The 21,645-nt window shown below is 39.4% G+C and overlaps 1 protein-coding gene across 2 annotated transcripts in view; it reads right to left on the reverse strand.

The window, feature by feature from the left end:
- PIK3R1 (phosphoinositide-3-kinase regulatory subunit 1) overlaps positions 1-21,333 on the reverse strand; it is a 60,147-nt gene extending 38,814 nt beyond the window's left edge. The window contains exons 1-2 of one of the 2 annotated variants that reach the window (XM_014881390.2): positions 21,147-21,333; positions 15,813-16,564 (exon numbers count right to left, since the gene is read on the reverse strand). In XM_014881390.2, the coding sequence (XP_014736876.1) occupies positions 15,813-16,146 (334 nt within the window). In that variant the 5' untranslated portion in view covers positions 16,147-16,564; positions 21,147-21,333. Of the gene's footprint in view, positions 1-15,812; positions 16,565-16,770; positions 16,935-21,146 lie in introns of those variants that run through there. The other variant, XM_088157044.1, reaches the window with a different exon arrangement.
- Positions 21,334-21,645: the final 312 nt, after the last annotated feature.

Here is a 21,645-nt window from a genome sequence, read left to right on the forward strand (position 1 = left end):
TCAAGTTGTTTAGATCTGGAAGATTTACATAAAAGAGCTGGCAGAAGCTGCTGACAGATAAAAGTCACTGCTCCTTCATCTTTTGCGAATTATGTGAAACATTTGTAAGTACATAGAAAGTTAAAAATAATGAGAGTATAGCAGTCACTCAGAAAAAAATGCAAACAATGGCAACAGCTCTCCAGCACCATGACTTTTATTCAAAAAACTAATGTGTTCCAAATCAAATCAAACACGTTTCTTCCTCTGAAAAAAAAAAAAGAAAAGAAAAAAGCAAAAGCTTAGAGCCGTAGCTGTAGCAACAGAACAGAATACAGCAATGCTGAAAAGTAGTCTTATAAGAAAGTAAAACTGGGTTAATCTTTAGAGTCATTAAACCATGGAGTGATCTGACATAGATACAGAAACAACATTATTAGGAAAATCCTGGACTGAATCTACAGAGAGGTAATCCCACCATCCTCTACCTTCAGATGAAGAAGAAAACTCAAAGTTTATATGTAATAAGATTTTTTGACCCATATCATACTCCTATTGAAATTTGTCTGCATAGCAATATCAATGTTATTTTCTCATTCCAATATATTTCACACTACCAAGATCCTAAACAAAAAGGATGTAATGCAATATCAAGTATATGTACTTGATGCATGAACCTAAAAATCTCTCTTTCATAAATCATTGTTTGTTCACACTCTGCTGCTGAAGTAGCTTCAATTTGGACCCTAGCACTCAAGGTGATGAATTAATTTCATGAACCTTTACAAAGCCATCAGGGCCCCAACCGGTTAACTAACTCTTACTCTCAAGAGACCTTCATTTGTGTACTGATCAGCACACTGTGTTATGAAATTCATATAGTGTAAAACCTGTTTATAGGAAGTGTATGAGAAAATTGAAAATAATAACAGAGATGGTGCTCATGAAAAACTGGCTGTTTTTACATCACCATCTGCAAGCCAAAGATTAACTGAAGTCAGGGTAAGACGGTATGAAACAGGATTTCAGTCTGCAGTGAGAGTATTCATATGCAAAGAGACCAAAAGCAAGAGACAAAGTCTCTCTAAGAAAACCCAAACACTTCAAATCCAAGAAATCCTTTTGCAACCTTACAGTGTTAGATTGTCTTGTGGTCTAAAACAAAGAAAAATGTCTCTCTTGAAAACCAGCAGTGTATTGTAAAGGAGGGAGACTGAGCAGAATAGGATGAAATAACTGAAAGAAATATTTTGTAAGTGATCTTGGAAGGTGTAAGTTACAGAAGGACAAAACTAGAAAAAGCATAAATCTGGTTAAGAACTGTCATATTCTCTTTGATCTTTAGCTCAGGTAGATCAAATAAAAGCAGCTCTTTCATGAAATAAACGAGGGATGCAGAAGCTCTTCTCAGGTCCTCTACAAAGACCCAAGAGATGATCACGAAGCATTCTGATGCATTGTTTCCTTTCCTTACTTCTCTTACTCAGCAGCTGCCCTTCATCAACTCCAGCACAGCAGAATATCCTGTAGACATTCTCCAACTTCCTTGTAGAAAATTCATGGGTAACAGGATCAATTCTGTCTCTGAACTTAGAGGACTAAATGTACACACGAGAATGACAAGAAAAACTAATGTCTTGAATATTCAAGTGCTGCTAGTGCACTAGTGTGCATCTTCTAGATGTCACACACGCAAAACACCCAAATCAGCTTTTCCACCATCCTGCTCCCATCAAGAAAGTTTCCACATAAGTACAGAGCTTAAAGTAACAGTCACTTGGTTGACTTGAATGTTGCTTATAGGATGTAATATAGGAGTAAAAATGCATTGCTGCCCTGCACAAGATGTGATCAAACATGCGTAAAGGCCTTCAAGCTATGAGTCACTATGAAATGGGTGGGGGATTGAGAGGCTGAAAGGCTGACTGGAGTAAACCTTCTGGCCACACTGGTCAGCAAGGACTGAGAATTGACTATTCTGTCAAAATGCCAGGTATATCCTGGTTGTTTTCCTGCTATCATACTGGGTGTGGGGTGGTGTAGGGAGTGGGGGAGAAGAGAGAGAGACAGGAAAGAAAGGAAGTCTTACATTTATGGTCTATTTGTTATTGTGCTCCAGAGGAATCCCTTGGTCATCTCACCAGAAGAAAGGGCCAATTACCTTTATTTGGCCTTAGCAGAAGGGAACGCCTTTTCCTCATTTCATTTGCCTTTTCAAATTCATTTATATCTTTATTTATCTATTTATTTAAATGTCAGCCATGCCAGAAGGAAAAACGGTATCTCATTTGACTCCCAGATAGAAAATCATTCCAAAAGAACCAGTTCCCTGCTGCGAACAGGAGAAAGGGGAATACATTAATTTTAAGCTGACCTGATTTTTCTAAAACGCAAATGAGTCCTTGTTTTTAAGCACAGTTCACATGAACTGCCTGCATGAACCTGGAAAAACTTGTCTCCTAAATAGCTCAGATGTGGCAACTTCAGAGAAATTTACTGAGGATTTTACAAGATAAAGCTCCTCAAAAATGGCAGATGCAGCAGACAGCTGGTCTAAATCACCTAAGCTCTGCTATGCTACCACCAGGTACCTATTCATTGCAGGACCTGCTACCTCTCAAAGGATTATTAGCCTTTCATGGTAAATGATGTGCCACTAGTAGCCTCTAAAATAATTTAGGCATATCAGTATGAGCAATCATCTAAACTGTGGCCTTATTTAAAGGGAAATTCCCTTTTATTTTTGTTTTTTGGTGGTTTGGTTTTTTTTCAAATAGCATATTTCTTGATCTCTCAGGGGAGCCAGCCCTTCTGCTTCTCTTTTTCTTGTTTCAGTATATCAGTCTGCTTTTCACCTGTCAGCTTCCCGTATTTTAAACCTTGTTCTCAAACCAAGAAGTCTTAGGAGAAAGAACAAGGTGGCTGGTAATTCTATAATGGCATTCAGCTAGGAGTGAACAACACAAAGGACCAAGTAAGTGAAAATGCTAATCTGTGTTGCCTGAGGTTGAGAAGGAAGACATCAAGAAAGTGCAAGGCCACAGGTGTAGACTTCTCTAGATACACATACTTAGCTTGTTTGTCTGCTGATTCAAAAACATTGCAGGATAGTTTTGTGCTAAACCTGTATGTATAAAGACTGGGTGGCGGGTTTATTTTTTTTCCCAAAATAGCTACAAATTACATATCACAAAATTAAATAGAGAAATTTAACATATACTAGGAGGCAACAGTGTAGTCTTGAATCATGCTAATTAAGACAAGAACAAAGTTTCAGAGTTGATTATAGTGGCCACTTATGTCACAGTGCAACAGTGCTCTGTAAACATCCAAAACAAGCTGCGCTTTTAAAAAAAATTTGAGTCAGAAAATAAGCATGGACTAAAGATATCTGACAAGCTGCAAATAGGTAACCAAATAATACTTTGCATGATAGAAAACACATTATTTTCCAGAACATTAACTTGATACTGAAATAAGAGAATTTCATGCTTTTACTTCTGCATGGCTATCAACTTGAGCCCAACAGAACAAATTGGAACCACATTCAAGTCTATTTTTTCCTGCTCACTTTATAGCTTCCCCATGCTTTCTGCACATTACACATTCCCTCTCTTTTGCTCTCAGCATTTGGACTCTCTCCTTCAGGCATTCTGTAATCCTGCCAGCCAAAGAGCTTTGCTTTTAGTAAGTAGATCTGCCAACTTAAACACCAGTCTCCTAAGGCAATCAAATAATGAAACACACATGTATGTACTTGCACATAATCTGTCAAATACCTCTCTAGCCCACTACAAATGATTTTTGCAATCTGGGGTTTTCATAGGAGCATGCATTCGTACATAGTTTTCAAAGATCAAATGCCACGGTTCTCTGGAGTTCTGTGTCTTGTTTGTACACTCAAGCCCAATGACCCCGCAATTTTCATATTAACATCTGAAGATAAGAAAAATAAAAAACTTAAAAACACAAAGGTTGTGCAGAAAACTTCATATGGAGTAAGTATATCCTTCCATTTCTCCAATTTGGCGGAGAGGTCTCCTGCAAGACAGCACAGATTCCTCCGTGGCAGGACACTCTTTCCACATTTCTATTGTGTCTGGAAAGTTAATGAAAAACCATTCCAGGTGTCAAGAGTATTTTTCATACCTCCCCCATTACTCATCTATCATCCATACTTGATGTCTTGACTTCTACTTTCTAAACTAGTGTTTCCTGAAAGAGGAATCTAATGTATGATGCTAGCAACAGAGTAACCCAGGAAAAACTTTCAACTTTGTCCTACTAGGATGAAATTGCACTGCCACATCTTGATTAAGTAAGATTGCAGTTTACTACATGGCAAGATAAAGATGGGAGCAAAAGCATCTTCTAAAGAAGCAAGTTATTGATTAGTATTAGAAAAACAAAAATCAAGTTTCAAGAATGGTAATTTACTATGTAATGTCACTATTTGCAAAAATTCCTGCATTGTGAATCACGACTGTGATACAACAAAAACCCCCTCAAAACTAATAGAGATGCACCATAAAAACCTAAAGTAAGAAGTGCTTAAAACACGTGTCACTGAAACGTTCTACAACGAAACACGCTTTACATGTATAACAAAGTATTGAGAATTTGAAACTCTGGATTTACAAAATCATGAAACAAGTAAGCTAACAGCAAATTATGTTACCATATTTGTTGAATCTGTGCACTGACATTCTAGTAATTCTTTATATTTGAAGTTTATATTTGGAATCCATCTGGTGCAGAAAGAGGTATGCCAGGAAGATTTGTTCTGCAAGGAATTGCTTTGGACATCCAGTACACAGTAACTGAAGCCATCCATGGAGTGAGAAGATGGTACTCATTCCTTACAACACATAAAGATTTACAAAGTCGAACCTAATGCATTTGTGATTCCTGGTTTTAGTTATCTCAAGGAAATGTAACTGCTAAGATTCTTAGACATTAAGAGCTTTTAAGAGTTCAGGTTCACTATTTTAAAGTGAAATCTACATGGCCCTCCTATGACAAAGAGATTAATCTATCTTAAAGCAGCTGGTTTGTTTGTTCGTGGTTTGTTTTTTTTTTTTAATTGTCTGTTTTGTTTACCTCATTCCTTACAGGAAACATGATAGCACCTTCGCTCATAACAGTGTCCTAAAGACGACTTAGTATTTGTCATTATGAAGTTCTATGAAACACTAATTAGTCATGTCATTGGAAAGAGCAGAGGTATCAATGAAAAAACCTGCAAGCAAGAATAAGTGTGAAAAAGGGTGGGACAACTACATCACTAAAAATTGCATCAGATGGTCGTACTTATATGTACACAATATATAAACACAAGTTTCAGGTGCAGTTTTGAAACCTTAATATTCTCCTACTGTAGTGTGCAGTTAATTGTTTAATGCACATACATCAAGGTGATAAAACTCTGTATTTTTTCAGAATATAATAATTTATTACAGTAAGAGAATATACAAATAAAACTGTCACCATATCACTTCCTCAATTATAAGAAACCTCTATTACCGTCACATTAGTTACCCAAACAGTTGTAAGGAAAACATCAGCCCTGCCAAAGTATCTATCAGTCTAGAGCAAATTTTTAGCATTTTAGAGCAAATTTTAGCATGAAGAGTTCTGAATATATTGAAAGAAAATAACTTGGTGAAAGTAATTTCTATACTGTCATAACCAAATACAATTAAATATATGTAGTCTCCCAAGTGAAAACTTTTTACTACTAAATTCACAATTCTTACCATGTAATGGACATTAAAAGGGATAAAAGGTTAAGTAATCTACACTAAGTATGTAATAAAGGAAGCAGTTTGGACTAATTAGCAACAAGCTTTAAATTCATCTAGAAGTTATGAGCTCAAAACAGGAAAAACAGGGTGAAATTACATGCCTTGCATTAGCCCAGGACCTCAGAAGAGATGCTCACAACAGCTTCCCTTACTTGTATTCAAAATTTATGAAAGGACAGTCAGACTCTGTTCTTTACATCAGCGGTTATGGTGTAGTATTTCATGCACATTCATATTCTACGATTCTGGTATACTGGAATCTCTTCCAAAAAGAGCTAAGATTTGTGCTCCAAACCCTAAAGACATTGGGAATTTTACCTAACAGAACTAACATCAAGAACTATGAGATTTTTCCCAGTGCTGGAAAAAATCTTGACTAAGTCTGATCCTGTTCCTTCTGAAGTCGAGATGGGTTTTTCCACCAATTTAAAGGAAAGTAGACTAGTAACCTATGGCTTCTTGTATGAACAAATCCTTGAAGTAAAGAAAAAAAAAAAAAAAACCCTCAACCATGTATAATATTTTCAAGAACATTAGTACTTCAAAATAATTTTATTTTTAGTTTACATCTAAAAGAATTTTGAATAAAGGATTTTAATGCTCTATTTAGAAGAGAGCAGCTCACATTAACAAGCATGGGCATGTTCCATCCAAACTACTAGATAATTTACCACGGTATTTGATTGACTGTCTATTTAGTTCAAACAGACATTGAGAAGGAAAAAAACAAAGTCAACCCACACAAAAACCCCCCAACAAAACAACCATTCTCATCTAATTGGCACGTTCTTACTGTGTCATAATAAAACCCTACATATTTGTCTTAGAGGAAACATCTGGGGAAAAAGCATAACAGTTGGTAACTGTCTTCCCCTTTTTTGCTAAACTGTTCATGCAACTCAAAGTCCTGCATCCTAAATCACTCTGGAAGGCACCAGCAGACTACTAACTTTTTCAGTGAAGGTTCTAATAATTACAGATGAGATTATCAACTTGCTAAGAAGCAAGATTCTATGCTAGTTGCTCTGTAGTAAGCATTGTTCAATCAGTGGTTTAGCATTATGTCAAAAAACTGTCCTGACAATAATAGGATTGCGAAAATCTCTCATTTCACATAAGGGGCTGAAGTTTACACAGGCTACCAGAAAGTTTTTAGAGTTGTAAGCACTTAGTTTGGTCCAAGAAGAAGTCAGGAAAACATGAAAGTTGCAGGGAATCCATGCTAATCTTTCAACCAACAGTAATGAATTATAAATACAGCAAAGAGAATTCAAACATTCATCACTCTGTGCCCTTAAGAAGCCCTCACTCAATGAACAGAGGTCCTAATTTCTGTTATCTCAGAAGAAATTATTGCTACTTGCTGTTTAGAATGTGTTCCTTAAAATTCTATCAATTAGCCAGGCCAGATTACAAGGATGACTAGAAAATTTTTATGCCTAGAACTGGCTTGCACTGGAGGAAAAAGCTTCCCTAAATCTTTTTCTAATTAAAAAAAAAGGCTTATTTAGGTACTGACAGCTGCACTATTCTGGCTTCAGAACAATTGAGTAGATTTGGACTGGCCAGAATATATTTTAAATTGTACTTAAACACCTGTACATATTTTACTCCAAAATACCTAAAATAAGCCTTAACAGAAGACCTGTGTGCCAGCAGAGACTGAAAGGCCAAGGAACAGATGACACCTCGCTGCACCCTATGGTGTCCTGGCACCCCACAGCTCTTTGCCGACCACATCAGGGCAGATGTCTCTCATGCATGTGCCACTCAGCTAGGAGCAAGGCAGGAAATGATGGAGGGTTTTGCCATGGTCTCTGTTGCTCCTCACCTGTGCCGAGCAGCTGTGTCTTTGCAAGGAGACAATTTAAGGGTAAGGTCAAAAACACAACAGACGTTTTCCTGTCTCCATCCAAGCGCAGCACATGAAAAATTGCAATGAAATTTGCATGAAAAAATAGCATGAGAAGACTGGAATGTGTGCTCTCAGTATTGGACACTATGTGCAAATAGGAAAAAGACTGAAACATTTTCCCCTTAACTGCATATTTCTGGAATGTTCCTGGATAGAGAGATAATGAAAACAGATGCAGCTGTGCAGCCTTATCTACCAAGATGCATAATTAGTGGTTTCTTTCATTAATTCCCTAATTTAAGTGCCTTCATCTACCTCCAGCAAAAAAGAGCTGAGAAAGAGGACTTGAAAATAAAAAAGTAACCTCACAAACTAAGAAACTTCTTTTTGAGACAGACTGGTGGAGAAGCCATACATGCTTTGAAACACTGATTTACAGTGTATCATTCAAAAGTTTATTTTCCAAGAATAGTCCTCCATGTTTATCTGCTATCTACCAGTGTTACTCAAGCAGGTTGAAGGGACCTTGGAAAAAATAGGTGATAGCACTTAAGGTTTCTCTCCTAACCCCAATAAATAAATTCCACTGTTATATCTGTAAACAAGACATACAAACCTAGTGCAGCCATGCCTCCTGCTAGGTTGTCGTGGTAACTCTATCCCAGCAAAAACCACCTCAGAGGTGCATTCCCCCTCAGACTACAGATCTCAGGTTGCACTAGTCTTCCTTCCTTCCCAGGTGGTAAGCAGGAGGCAATGGAATGGGAGTGTTCAAATATGCTGCATCCAGCAAATGCAACCCCACAGAGGAGAAAGAGCCAGGTAGAGACCACATAAATTATACCAAACAATGTGCTTGAGTGGAATAGTTTGGCCTTTTGCCGCTACCTTTACAACTTTAAGTATGTGTATGCTTTAAAAGGAAGCATCAAAACATTCAAGGAAAGCAGAGTTAACTTCGTTTTCTAAAAAACAGACCCTAAAAAACCCAGACCAAACAAAAAACAAAACAAACAAAGAAATGACAACAACAAAAAAAAACCAAACCAAACCAAACAAACAAAAAAAACCACCCCAAAAAATCACCAAAAAAAACACCAAAAAAACCCCACCAAAAAACCAAACCCCCCAAAACAAAAAAACCACAGACAAACACAGAGAAAAATCAACCTCATCTATTTCATTGAAAAGATACAATAGCTGCTCAAAATGTTCTGGAACCTGAATGGTTTCAAAGTAACTGCAACTCTTGCAAGAGATCTCCCTTCTGCAGGAGCATCTTCCCGTCCCAGATGCCACCAAGTGATTTGCCAGCAGAGACGGAAACTGGCAGACCTATCAAAGGCAGATCTCACTTCTTGCCCTCAACATCCACAATCTCCAGTAAAGAAATTATCTCAGATACTGACCTCTGGGAAATGCTCTAACAGCAAATGATGAAGAGCATATACAAACAGTCTTAGTGTATTGTATGAGAAAATTGTCTGGCAGCTAACTGAACTGTTAAAGACGTTTTTCATCATTCATGTAATAGTTTACATAGTAGTTTTGGAGTATAAGATAGTCTCAAAATATATTTTTAAAGTGAAGAACCCATATGAAATCACATCTTTCTCTGGATCAGGGCAGTAATATGTTTTTGAAACTCTGCCTTGAGGATCTTGTTACTTGAAAAGCTATCAACTTAAATATAATTGTTTAATGCTGTCTGACATGCCAAAAAAGTGGGTCAATGTGTGACAATAAAGAACAAAATTTGGGTGCTATTCTTGTGGACTGTGGCATACAGCCTTTATAAAAGACTGAACAAAACACAATCATATTAGTACAAAAGGTTAAACCTGCTAATACTTTATGAAAAGATTTCAGGAAATGTCCAAGGATCAGTTATTTCTACAACACACCAGAAAAAAAAGAGAAAAAATGAAAACTAGAACCCCAACAAAAAAATCTACACAAGTGCCTTCACTTAATGAAACCATCACAAAATAGAATTGCATTTTAGACATGTATTTTGCTGAAAGCACAAACAAAAGTTAGCAGCTATTAACCAGAGTTACTACTTTTTTTTTTTTTTTTTTTTTTTAAGCCAGAAACTCAAAGTTCTCCCAAGTACTTAGATTCTCACCAAAGTATTCTCAGGACTTAATATCCTTCTCCAGTTAAAATAATATCGTGTAATTCCCTTTGTCATTCTTAGCTATGAAAATAAAGAAGTTCTTTGTATTTTAGCCTTCAGACTGATTTCATGGATGTTCATCATGGAGAGCGGCTTTGGAGTAAGACGCAGATGTGAAACAGTGCACAGCCAGCTGCAGTTACAGACCTGCATTCTTTCACACAAGAAAATCTGGATGCATGTATGGCATCACACAACTATTTAAGTGGGCATGGTTATTTGCTCAGGGTGCTGAATGATCCATTCTTGGCAAACACTTAGTACCATATATTGCTGAAACTCACAAACTGATGTTATCATATGCAAGCCTAAGTAAGAACTATTTGCTAACCAGTGAAGGTTTTTTCAGAGGTTCCTGGATCACAGCTACAGGACCAGACCAAGATGATTTCAATGAGAGGTGTAGGTTAATTCACCTTTACCATGCTTTACATTTGCCCCAGCGTTCATGTCAGCACAAGGTATTAGCAGACAAAAACAGTATAAGAGAAGGCTAAAGAAAGGTAAACAAAGTCACTCAACAATAATGCCACTGTTATAATCATGGAAAGGAATATTAAAATCAGTATGATACAAAATAGACAAATATTTGTTACAGCATCAAAATAGGAGTGTCTTATTCTTTCAGCTTCTTAATGCAAAATGTGTAAAATAAGGCACTGTTTTTATTAGATTAATTAGATTGATACAGTCAGGGAAAAGAGAATAATTTCAATCATACAAGCCTTTTCAGTCTAAGGTCACCTTTGAGAAATAAAAGGGGGTTCTGTGTGCCCCAAGTGATATACTTTTCACAGAAATATCTGTTGCTTAACTGAAGTATTATTTTAAAAAGCTCTCTCTCTCTCACTTCAGTTTTCATCTTATGAGGATTAAAACGCAAACAGAAGACGCTGGTTTAAAGGTCCTTCCTCCTCCTGCTTCCTTCCTCCTGTACCAGCAGGTGGGGCCACGCATCAACCATGAACTTGCCCAAGCCCTCTATCCTACGTGTACTCGTACTTCCAAAGCCTGTCCCTGTGCTTCCTGTGGTGCTCACAAAGGCTTTTTTAGTTATCATCAACCCTGATATTATCACTGTGAAAAAAATGCTCTATCTCACTTCATTGGAGATTTCAAAAATCTTTGCAATCATCAGTGATAAAGCAAGGACTCTGTTTTCAGATGCATGCACTTATCTGAAATTTGCCTAGAAATGTGATCATAAGCAGCCAGCAAGGCTTTATGGCAGGGACTTGCCCCATTTCTCAGTGCAAGTCAAACTCAACTGATGTCAAAATTCATGACTGCAACGCAGTTCTGACAACTGCAGCAGGGCAAAGGTTTACACTAAACTGGTTCTAGAAAGAAAGAACTCAAGGGCTCTGGCTTGAATGGTAAATATATTTACCATTTGTATTTGTCATGAGATAGTGACTCATCACTTCATCCCATAATTTCCTTTTTCCATTTGCCTAAATCAGGCAAGATGACTGTTTTCTTCCCAATGGAGGCTCCAGGTTCGCTGCATTTCACTCACTCTTATGTTCCTCAATACACAAATGTAAATAATTTTCACAAATGGATTGCTACACTGGATTTATAACAAATTTAAAGAAACAAATCCTACACCGCATTCAGTTAAACCATGCACAAATGGTTTTATGCCCCCTGTCAGACTGGATCTCTGTCAGATATTGCATAACCTGGCTGGTGAAAGTAAAGAGTTTCCAAATGTTCCATGTTATTATCTTTGTGTAACTTGCTGATGTGTATCTGTTCTATAAGGAGAGTGAAAAAAAGTTTGTTCTTTTTCTTTAAAAAGAATGAATCTGTTTTATAGCTTCACCACAAGACGGAAGAGGTTCAGATTATTTTTAGGCTCAAAATCAGCTGAAATAGTACAAAGTGTCAACATAAACAACTCTTTTAAGTTACACAGGAAGTTGCAGGAAGTGCCAAAACATCAAAACAGACAAATTATTCATATAAAGTTCTGGTCTGCCCTTTTGCAATCTGATCTTCATTTCAAAGTGAGGATTTAACATTCCAAGTTAAATCTGAAAGTATTTCAGTCCATCAATCAAATTTATGCTCCAAAGTCTGCTTAAGATCAGCCTTCGCAAAACAGGTAGGGAAATGATGCTGTATGAATCAACTCTAAATGTATGCGGCCATATCAGATGAGCTGAATCAAAGTTTGCAAAATGTATCTGGACTTTGTACAGCTTATGCACTTTTCAGTTGCAAAGAATTGAGGAAACCTGGAATAAGCAAGAGGAACTAGCCTAATGCAGCTTGAAATGAAAAAAAAAATCATTCCAAGAGAAAAAACCCCAGTCACGTAAAATCTTTGCTGCATGACATAAACTTCAGACGTCTAACAGGGAGAACAAGGATGAGAATAAAGAATAATATGTCTCCTAGGTTGTGTCTCCACTGTTGCAAGTACCTCAATCCTCCCAGCAGCAGACAGGCACCCTTGCCTCATGGGAAAAAAAATGTGGCAGGTTGGGCCACTTGGAACCTCACATCAGTAAAAGGAATTCCATCTGCCTTGCCATAGCTCTGACGTGCATCAGGCCTGAGACTGGAAGGTGCTAGAGACTTCTTGGGGCTTTTGTTTCTCTTTTATTTTCATATCCTTTCAGATTAATTTTTTTTTAAAATCCCCACAAAATCTGACTAAATCTATTTCTTTATTGACAAAGATAAGGGGAAGACAGGCAAAATCTAACAGTCCTAAAATTCCAGCCAAGGAATGCCAATTCTTGTCCTAACCAATGGTTCTGGAAACTTGAATAAGTCACGAATAAAATAAAAATACAAGGAAATATTTAAGTGTTTTAATGGAATTTAAGATCACCAGCAAGGGGAGTATTTTTTTTCAGATTGTCTTTTAACATTTAGGAAGCTCCCTGTTTCTAAGTAAGACTTAGTGCATAAGACACAGGCCTGATGAGCAGCTCTGCCCGTATCACCAGCCTCACTGGCTGCAAAGTGTGTTCAGATGTGTAAGATTATTCGTGTATGAGTAATACGCAATTATGAGTACTGGCAACATTGAACTTAAATACTGCAAATTAGATCTAATACAAAACATTCTGGACATTAATCAGGCTTAATAAAGCCAAGGAAAAAAAATTCAGAGTGAATAATTAAGTATTGAAGAGTATTGAAAATATGAAAAAGTGTTTTCTTCAAAAAATAAAATGTGTGGCAAAATTAAAGGAACTTCTTTGATTATGCATATATATTCTTTGAAATCTCAAGTTTCTTATACTCAACATACACACAACAGGGGTACATACAAAACTGACTCCTTACAGAATTAAAAAAGTATATGGATTACAAATAAATTAGGTTTGTTTACAAAGTCTTAAATTACAGTTGCCCATTAATTTGTCATTTCAATCCACAGTACTTTCAATTCATCAAGTCGTGAAAATGTAAACTTGACTGCATTTGGTCAGGCAAGTTTCACACTACTCATTGATTTATTTGAAATACACTCTAAGGGTGTAGAGAGAAGTATCATCCTGGGAAGAGTCTTTTGGCCTACTGCCCATTACATTGGCTGCTGGACAATATTCCCAAATATGCTGGACAATGTCCCAAATGACATACACAAAAATAGTGAAGCCGCCTGGAAATCAAACATATATTGCTACATTGCTCTTTATCTAAACTATATTTCTGCCCTCACCTCTGCTTTTACCCTAATTTTTGTAGCATTCTGCTAACTTAAAAATTTCACCTTCATTTTTATAACACTTTTTTAGTAAATAAACATTTCCAAATTTGTTTCTAAGATTCAAAGCACTTCTGTCTTAGATCTCTTAAAAAAAAAATAAAATCTCTAAAGAGACAACTTTTCCTCATTTCTTTTAGGAAAGCATAGTTTATTTTAACAGTATCTAAGCCTGAAGTTCAAATTTCTATTCAGGAGGGTCTAATCCCTGGTCTTAGGGCATTATGGAGGTATCTAGCCTCTTATATGAAGCTTAAAATCTTTAATTCAAAACCAGCTATGGGAACTGTGTTTGGTTTGTTTTTTTTTTTTTTAATCAGAAGAAAACAAGGTTGGACTACAAGCTGATTCTTAAACATTTTAGAGCACAGCAGGCTTATGTCTGCAGACCTTGAGATGAAGATGCCCAGTTAAATCAGTCCCATGGTATTAAAAATAAATAAACACATTGCATGTAAAGAGTACTTTGTCTGAAGGCAATAAATCTCACATAGGAGGTTACATATAAGCAGAGCCCCCCAAATCTGCAGCAGAAGTTCCCAAAGTAACTCCTGAAACTTCCATAAGTGTCTGAGGAGGCTTGGAAACAGCAAGATTAACACTTGGACTTCCCAGTGCAGTGCAGTGGCCAGCTCACAGCATGGAGCTGTGAACAGAAGCATGTAGCAAGGGGGAGTACAGAAACCAAAAAAGTTACAAAGTGCTACTTTTTAAACCAATAAATGTCAAACTCGGGATGCTGGTTGGTTCAGCACAGCGTGCACGTGTAAAGAATGAGAATTTCTTTCCATTCCAAATAACCTGTCAGCAATGAGGTGCCTGTCCAAAAAGCCATGTTTATTCTGCAGTTATATAGGATGGTGACAACCATCTCCACAGGTGAGTTAAGAAAAGTCAGTGTCACCGGAGCAGCCCGCCTTAACGTCCAATACAAGGAATGGTCAAAGATGTAAATAGCTTTTCTTTTCAAAGGAAATACGCCGTTTTCAGAACTATGCTAATAAAAGAGAAAACATGAGGCTCTAATGACTACCAGTCAAGAGTTCAGGGACAGTAAAACTTAAAATGCCACCCTACAAATTCATCCTCACAATGATTTACATCTAGGCACTGCAGACTTGCAAGGAAAGCTTGCTACAGTGCTTCAGAACACTGGTATATAAACCAGTGCAGATTCCCTCTTCTGGCTTCTGCCAGGTTAATTTGTTTGCCACATACATTTTTACATATTTCTGCCCTTATTTTTGCTGGTTATTAGCATAGCTGAATATAAACTTATGCATAGAGAGATAAAAGTTGATAAACTGATACCATAAATCTGCAAGTGATGCTGCAAACATTTCTGTGTAGGCAGTGAGACAATACTATTCATTACTATGGTGTAATGAATTTTTCACTGTGAAAATCATGATCACATACTACAACTCCTATTACCTACAGTTAGAAACCCAGAGAATTTATGAAGTATTAGAAGTTGAAGAAATATAAGCCAATCTAGACTTCTCCAATAGGCTGTAAAGTCTATTTTAATATGTACTTGGCTTATTGATCTGTAAAACCCAACTATCAATGTCAGTAGGTAGAGATAAAATCACTTCGAGGACGGGGTTTTTTTGTTTCTTTTGGTTTTTTTTATCCCAATGCTTTTCCAATTATAAAAGAGAAGACTTGCTTCTTCTCTTAACAGAAGAGTTCTGATAAAATTCTGAGTTCTGCCTAACATACTGTTCCAAATACAGGTTAAAAAGCAACTCCAAAAGATATTTCCTCGGTTTAGATTTATTTTATATAAGGCTATCTTTTTCTACTGCATGCCATACGCCAGCCCAGAATATATCTCTTGCTGCTAGCAAAAGATTTGTGGTAAGAAGATACTTTTATTTAGAATGCATAGTGTTGGACTCACTGAGAATTTTCTCAATAGCGAGTTTGATGAACCACAAAAGGAAACACTCCCATCAGTTTCTTAGAGATGTAAAATAAATGTTAACCGGCTCATTTTCCACTGAAGTTTTTACAGTGGAGAATTAAAAACATACTTTTCAACCTGTGAGATGTACCTCACAATAAGTCACTGATCCTTGTGCCTGAGACAAACCACATGAAACTACAAACTAGTGTATGAGCCAAATATTACAATGTAGAAAAAAAATTCTTAATTGAGCTGTACACTAAAAAAGCTGACCAGCAGGTGCTATATACACGAATGTACACTCAGACTGTGAAACAAAAATACCTGAAACCATGAACCTTCTGAATACTGACCTTGTTGCTCACTCTCTGATTCAGCTTTTGCAGGACTTGGTGCTACTGGAAGAGGCCGAGGAGGACGAGGCTTTGGAGTAGGGGGAGATATTTTTTTTCTTCCAATGTACTCTACATAAGTTCCTGGGAAATCCCCCCTCTCCCCTGTGGTTTCATTAAAGCCATTCAACCAACCAATTTCCTCAGGCTTTGCTTCTTCCCCTTCACTGAATCCAAGTGCTAGTAAGGTACCTTTATTCACAGTTAATATATCTCCTAAGTGCAAGTCAATGTCTTCTTCTCGCTCTTTTTTGTAGTCATATAAAGCTCTGTATTGATATCCCTCAGCACTCATCTTGGCAAATGATTTAACATTCAAAAGTGCTATTAAACAGTATTAAAATGCGATTGTCCAGTTATAGTTTTATGTACAGAGAAATTCAAGATGAATTAAATGGGATGATGAAAAAGTCTCTTAAGTAAAAAATCCAACAGAGAATGAAAAAACACCAGTCCGCCTTTTCACTGCTGATATTTTTACCAATGTATTTATTCTTAGTCACTGTCCGTTGCAGAAGTTAAAAGTTCCAATTCTTCTGTGTCTAGCAATATTCTTCCAATTAGTTCTTTTCCTGGGCTTGCTGGCACTTCTGTGTCTCCATACACAAGCTCAGCTGACTCTTCAGCCAGTCACACTTTCTTCAGATGTATTTGCCACAGACTGCCCACATACCTTAAATATTCTGCCACCAAACTCTGCACACATGCTTTTCCTGGAAAGAGAAGAGAAATCTGATTAAATCACTTCACATTCTCTTGAATGTCAACTTGGTATTCTACCTATGACTTAAGCTTTCTGCAACTCTGGCAAAGGCTGTGTCCCACCTAAGAATCCTATGTAACAATAAAATCAACCAAGAGCAGAAATATTATCTCCAGCTAATATTTGCATTTTTATAAAGGATATATGTCAAATTACTTGAACTAAATTTGTACCCCTGCAGTATGAGGCATGCTTCCTTATTTTTGACTTATGGCTACTGAAAAGTCTCAGGGTGAGAGGGCTAAGCCCTGGAGCTATCCCTCTAACTGAAAAGTCTCAGGGTGAGAGGGCTAAGCCCTGAAGCTATCCCTCTAGTGCAGTATCTAACCTGGCAGCAAGATTTTATATATTATCTCCCTGAAGCCAGACAGCCACACCCCTTCTCCACAAAAGGTCTGTCAAGACAGAGGAGGAGCTTACTGTAATTAGCATTGATCACTGGGGTATTCAGTCTCCTCCTGTTTATTACAAGGGTGAGGATGGGCAACAATCCACATCCTAAAGCCTGTATTTCAAAAACGTTTTGGGGGAACTTATCTTCTCAGAATCTGTAAAAGAGCTTTTACTTGATGACTACCATATTTCCCCTTTTTCTTTTTTAAAGAGGGGCTTTACCACTCCTCCATCTCCCAGATGTTTTTTAATGTGTTTATGGTATAATACTAGAAAAACAATCGGCAACTGAAACAGGCACACCCAGACCACCTAAGCAGCCCTAGCAGGAGTGAAGTATCAGGGTGTATGCTTAAATTACATTAAAGGCATGAGAGCACAGGCCTGAACTTTTGGCTCAAGGTTGCCCAACCATAAAGTAAAAGAAAAAATATGACTAAAGCCCAAATCTATTTAGAGAACAGTTGCTTGAAGACATATAGAATAGTGAAAGCTTTCTAATCTTTATTTCAACTGTTACTCATTTTCATCTTAAAAAGGCAAGCCAAATCATAATTTGAAATGCTATACTGGAAACCAGAAGTACTAACTACTCAAAGCTACATTGAAAGTCCTAAACTGCATCTGAATAAAAGACCTGAGAGAGCTGTGTAATACCAGCAGGTAAAATATTGACTGTGTATTATGTACTCAATGTGTAGAAAGTTCTTTTTTTTTTTTTTTTTGTGAAACACTCCCTTTTTACATTGTAAAGAGACACCAGTAGACAGGGCTGGAACAGGGAACATCTGACAGCTCTTTTCCACATCATTTTTCCTAATGTCTCAGTAAGTCCTTTGAAATATGACTAACTGACAAGCTAGGAAGTGTTTATAAGAATGCATATGGGCTTTCTGTGCCAGTGAATGAACCTGATCCCTAATTTGTATGTGGGTCCTCTTCAGTCCATCAGGTCCCTGCAGCACATTGCACAACATCTCTCGTGACAGAAAGTCTTGTTAAGTTCTTGAAGAACTTCCTTATTATCCCTTGCAACCAGTTTTTGTTGTAGGAAAGAATGATCTGACCTGAATTAGACTTCCTATTTCAAAAAGCTTGCATGTAAGTATTTATTTTAGCAACTTGCAAATCTATCCGTGTGTATTAGGCACTCAGCTCCCACCAGTTTTAATTAGAAATTTCTGCAGCCACTTCTGAAAAACCAAACTATGCTGCCTACCTGATGCAACCAAGTATCACGGGCTTTGCAATTAACATGAATAGTTTCATTGATATTTAATTTTGTCTCTTCTACCAGAGAAAAGTCTACTGACAAAAACTGGAAAAAAAGTTCAAGTATCAATATATCAACTAAATAGCAGAGAAGCCTTTACAAAAGCACGATTTTCTCCTGTTTCATGTAGCAGGAGAAAAAAATGCACTTACAGAGTGTGGATCCAAGTGTTATGATTAATACAAATGTTTCCAATCAAAACCAGCTATGCACACAGCAAAGCCTGCTAGAAAATTACCACTTTGACTACTTTAAATACGCTGAAATATTTATTTTCTTTTTAAGGAAGGTTCAACAAGTGCTTTGCTACAACTACTTATTTAACTCCTACTGCCTATGGGCATTTTGGCAGCCAACAAAGTCTTCTAAATACTGCATAATTCAACTGACTTGACCTACTCGTCTGATCTTTTATTATCAAATGTATCATAGAAACTTTTTGGCCATATATTTAAAATTAGTACTTCTGTCTCTTATGCATCTTTTGAAAATACAGAACTGGAAATGTTGTAGTAACATAAGAACTTCTTATGACAATTTTAAAGCATGTTTTAAAAACCCAAAACATTAGAAAGACTCAGTGAAGCTATGGTAGCAAAGTTTCCTTAGATCCAGTTTTCCCGGGGCTCAGAGCTACAGTACCTGTTCATGCTCACTTATCAGCACCACCCTCAGTACAGAGTTCCCAGCATCTGACCTCCTGATCTATGGTTCATGTACTTGGAGACACTCCGTGAGTCAGCCATTCTGAACTTCTTGGATTTATGCCTTTTTCTATTGTTACTATGTGTCAAGTTCAGGGACTAACTAAGACTCAATAGTTCAAGAATTTTGCAGATAGACCTAACACAGGGACAAGCACCAGTTTTCTACAGCTGCTTAGTAACACCAGTGTATTCAAAACGCCCTCTTAGACTGCTTTGCTAAGATTCTGTATAAAAAAAATTCCCTTTACTCTAAATGAAGTTACACAGCCTCTACACTCAGGCATTTTGACTCAAACTGACTAAAGCTGACAGGTCTTAAAACATATAGCTTGGACACCATCCTAAATAGATTAAAAGAAACAAACCAAACACTTCAGGGAAGAAACACTCTTATATTTGAGATGATGTATTACTGGATTTCCATTTGGCTGGCCAAATGGAAAAGGAGGAAGAAGTATTGTAAGAGAATACATGTTCATTTGTTTTTTATTTACTGTCTAAGAGCTTGATGCCACTAAAAATTCCTGAGTTCAGACAGAATTCCAGTCTCTCAGCAGAATGGTTTATGTTGGGCATTTCAGTAGTGATAAAATTTAAAATTCAACAGAATAACTCAAGACATTCCTACAAATTTAAGTAGAAAAGGAAGGAGACATGAAATCTTCCCCTTTACCCTTCTCTTCTTCCCCTGTTAAAAATGACATCTGGCTCCCACTTCTCTGGTACCCAAGTGTTTCCTCCCACACAAGCTATCATGCCTTTGGTGTCTGAGAGCAAAAACTTCTACACTGCATATGCATGCACAGTGATACCATAGGGGTGGGCTGGTTACTGGTACAGCATCCCTAACACAAGATGCAAAGCTTTTCTTCACCTTTATATCAACAAATTTAATAACCATATCTCCTTGCACTGCAATCTCTATAATACTAATTCCAAAACTCCCTAGAGAAATAGTGTCTAACACAAGCTTCCCTTCCACTGCAGGATAAGCCTGGTAGATAGAAGAGCTGACTAACATACTCAGGGAGACACTGAAATAATGAGAATTGAGGAGTAAGCAAAGAAATTGCTTGGAGGCCGACTCTTCTCCCCACTAGGTGTCTACACACCTGTGACTCCAACTACAGCTTTCTCTGGAGTAAGCTCTCCAAGTGGAGACGACCAAATACCACATTAGAACACTATTTTCTGCAAGAAATGAGGTTCGTGATCTCTCACGAAGCAATACCTTTATACGGCTTCCAGTCTGAAATAATTATTTTGAATCTGTGGAGATTCTATCACAAGTCTTTGAACGAGTCCAAATACATACACATTGAATAAGTACTCTGAGCACTGTACATCACATCTCATTCTGAAACATCTCAAAGACCTTATAAAGGCTGCAAACGATGGACGATAGCAGGTAAATATCAAGACTATTTCGGTAGAATAATTAAATTAATAATTATAATTTAAAAACTTAGGAAAGCAGCACAGTGTGAACTTGCGTCCCGTTGAAGAGGCCGGCAGGTTAACCACTCCGGAGCCCTGCACCGACATGCAGTCCCCGCCGCAGAGCAGCCGCTCTCCGGCCGCCGGTGCCCGTGGGCTTGCAGCCCCTCCACCGCCGGGGCAGGGCTGCACCGAGCCGGCTCTGCCGGCGGCGCGGGGACGATGGCGGAGCCCCGGGCACGGAGGACGCCGCGCCGACCGCTCCTGCCCCAGCGTTCCCTACGGACACCCCTTCCACCGCCCAGAGGGCTGTATCCCGCCGCGGGCACCAACCCGGCTCCCCACGCCACCCGGGGCCGGGGCTCCCGGGCAACCCCGCGGTGGCCGCGGCGCGCCGCCCGCCCTGCCCGTCCAGGAAGCGCCGAGCCGAGCCGTCCCCGGCCGCAGGGGGAGAGGCTGCACCGTCCTCTGGGCTCTGCCTCGGTCGCAGCGGACGGCCCGCCCCGGCCTGCCGCGCCGGCGGGCTCGGCGGCGCCACAGCCCGCCTCGCACGGGGGAAAAGTTGCGCGGAGCGGCGCTGCCGCTCGGACTGCTGCCCCGCAGGGGCGGCCGGCGCCCGGGTTCCGGACAGCCTCACGGCCCCGCACCGCCCCACTCCCCTGCCCCCGCGGCCGCCCGAGGGGCAGCACCAGCTGCAGCGGATGCAGCGGGACTCGCTTTACCTCAGCGGCAGCAGCGGTAGCAGCAGCTGCAGCAGGAGCGGCGGGGCCGTCACCACCTCTCTCCCACCGTCGGGCAGCAGCTGCCACCGCGACGCCCCGCTCTCCGCCGTGCGCCCGTCGCACCGCGCTCCCGGACCCGCTGCCCACACCGCGCTCGCCGCCTCAGCGCCTCGGAGGTGCCGTGCCCGCCGCCGGCTCTGCCCCCGCCCCGCCCCCGGAGCCTCCGCCAACCCGCTCTGGCACCGCCCCGCCGCGCCCGCTGACTGACGGCGGCACCGCCCGCCCCCCGCTCCGCCGCGGGCTCGGCACAGCCCGCTCCGGGCCCCGGCGCTTCTGGGCTCCCCGCTGCTCCCCCCCGTGGCCGGGGCCTTTGGGTCGCCGTCCTCGGGAGCGGCGCCCTGCGATGCCGGCGAGCCTCGGGCGCCGCCTCAGCACGGGGAGGCCGGTCCAGGCCGGGAGGCGGCAGCGAGACAAGCACGTGCTTCTGCCTGGTTCCTCG

This window comes from Sturnus vulgaris, chromosome Z, assembly GCF_052056855.1.
Source record: "Sturnus vulgaris isolate bStuVul1 chromosome Z, bStuVul1.hap1, whole genome shotgun sequence".
In the NCBI taxonomy this organism is placed as follows: Eukaryota; Metazoa; Chordata; class Aves; order Passeriformes; family Sturnidae; genus Sturnus; species Sturnus vulgaris.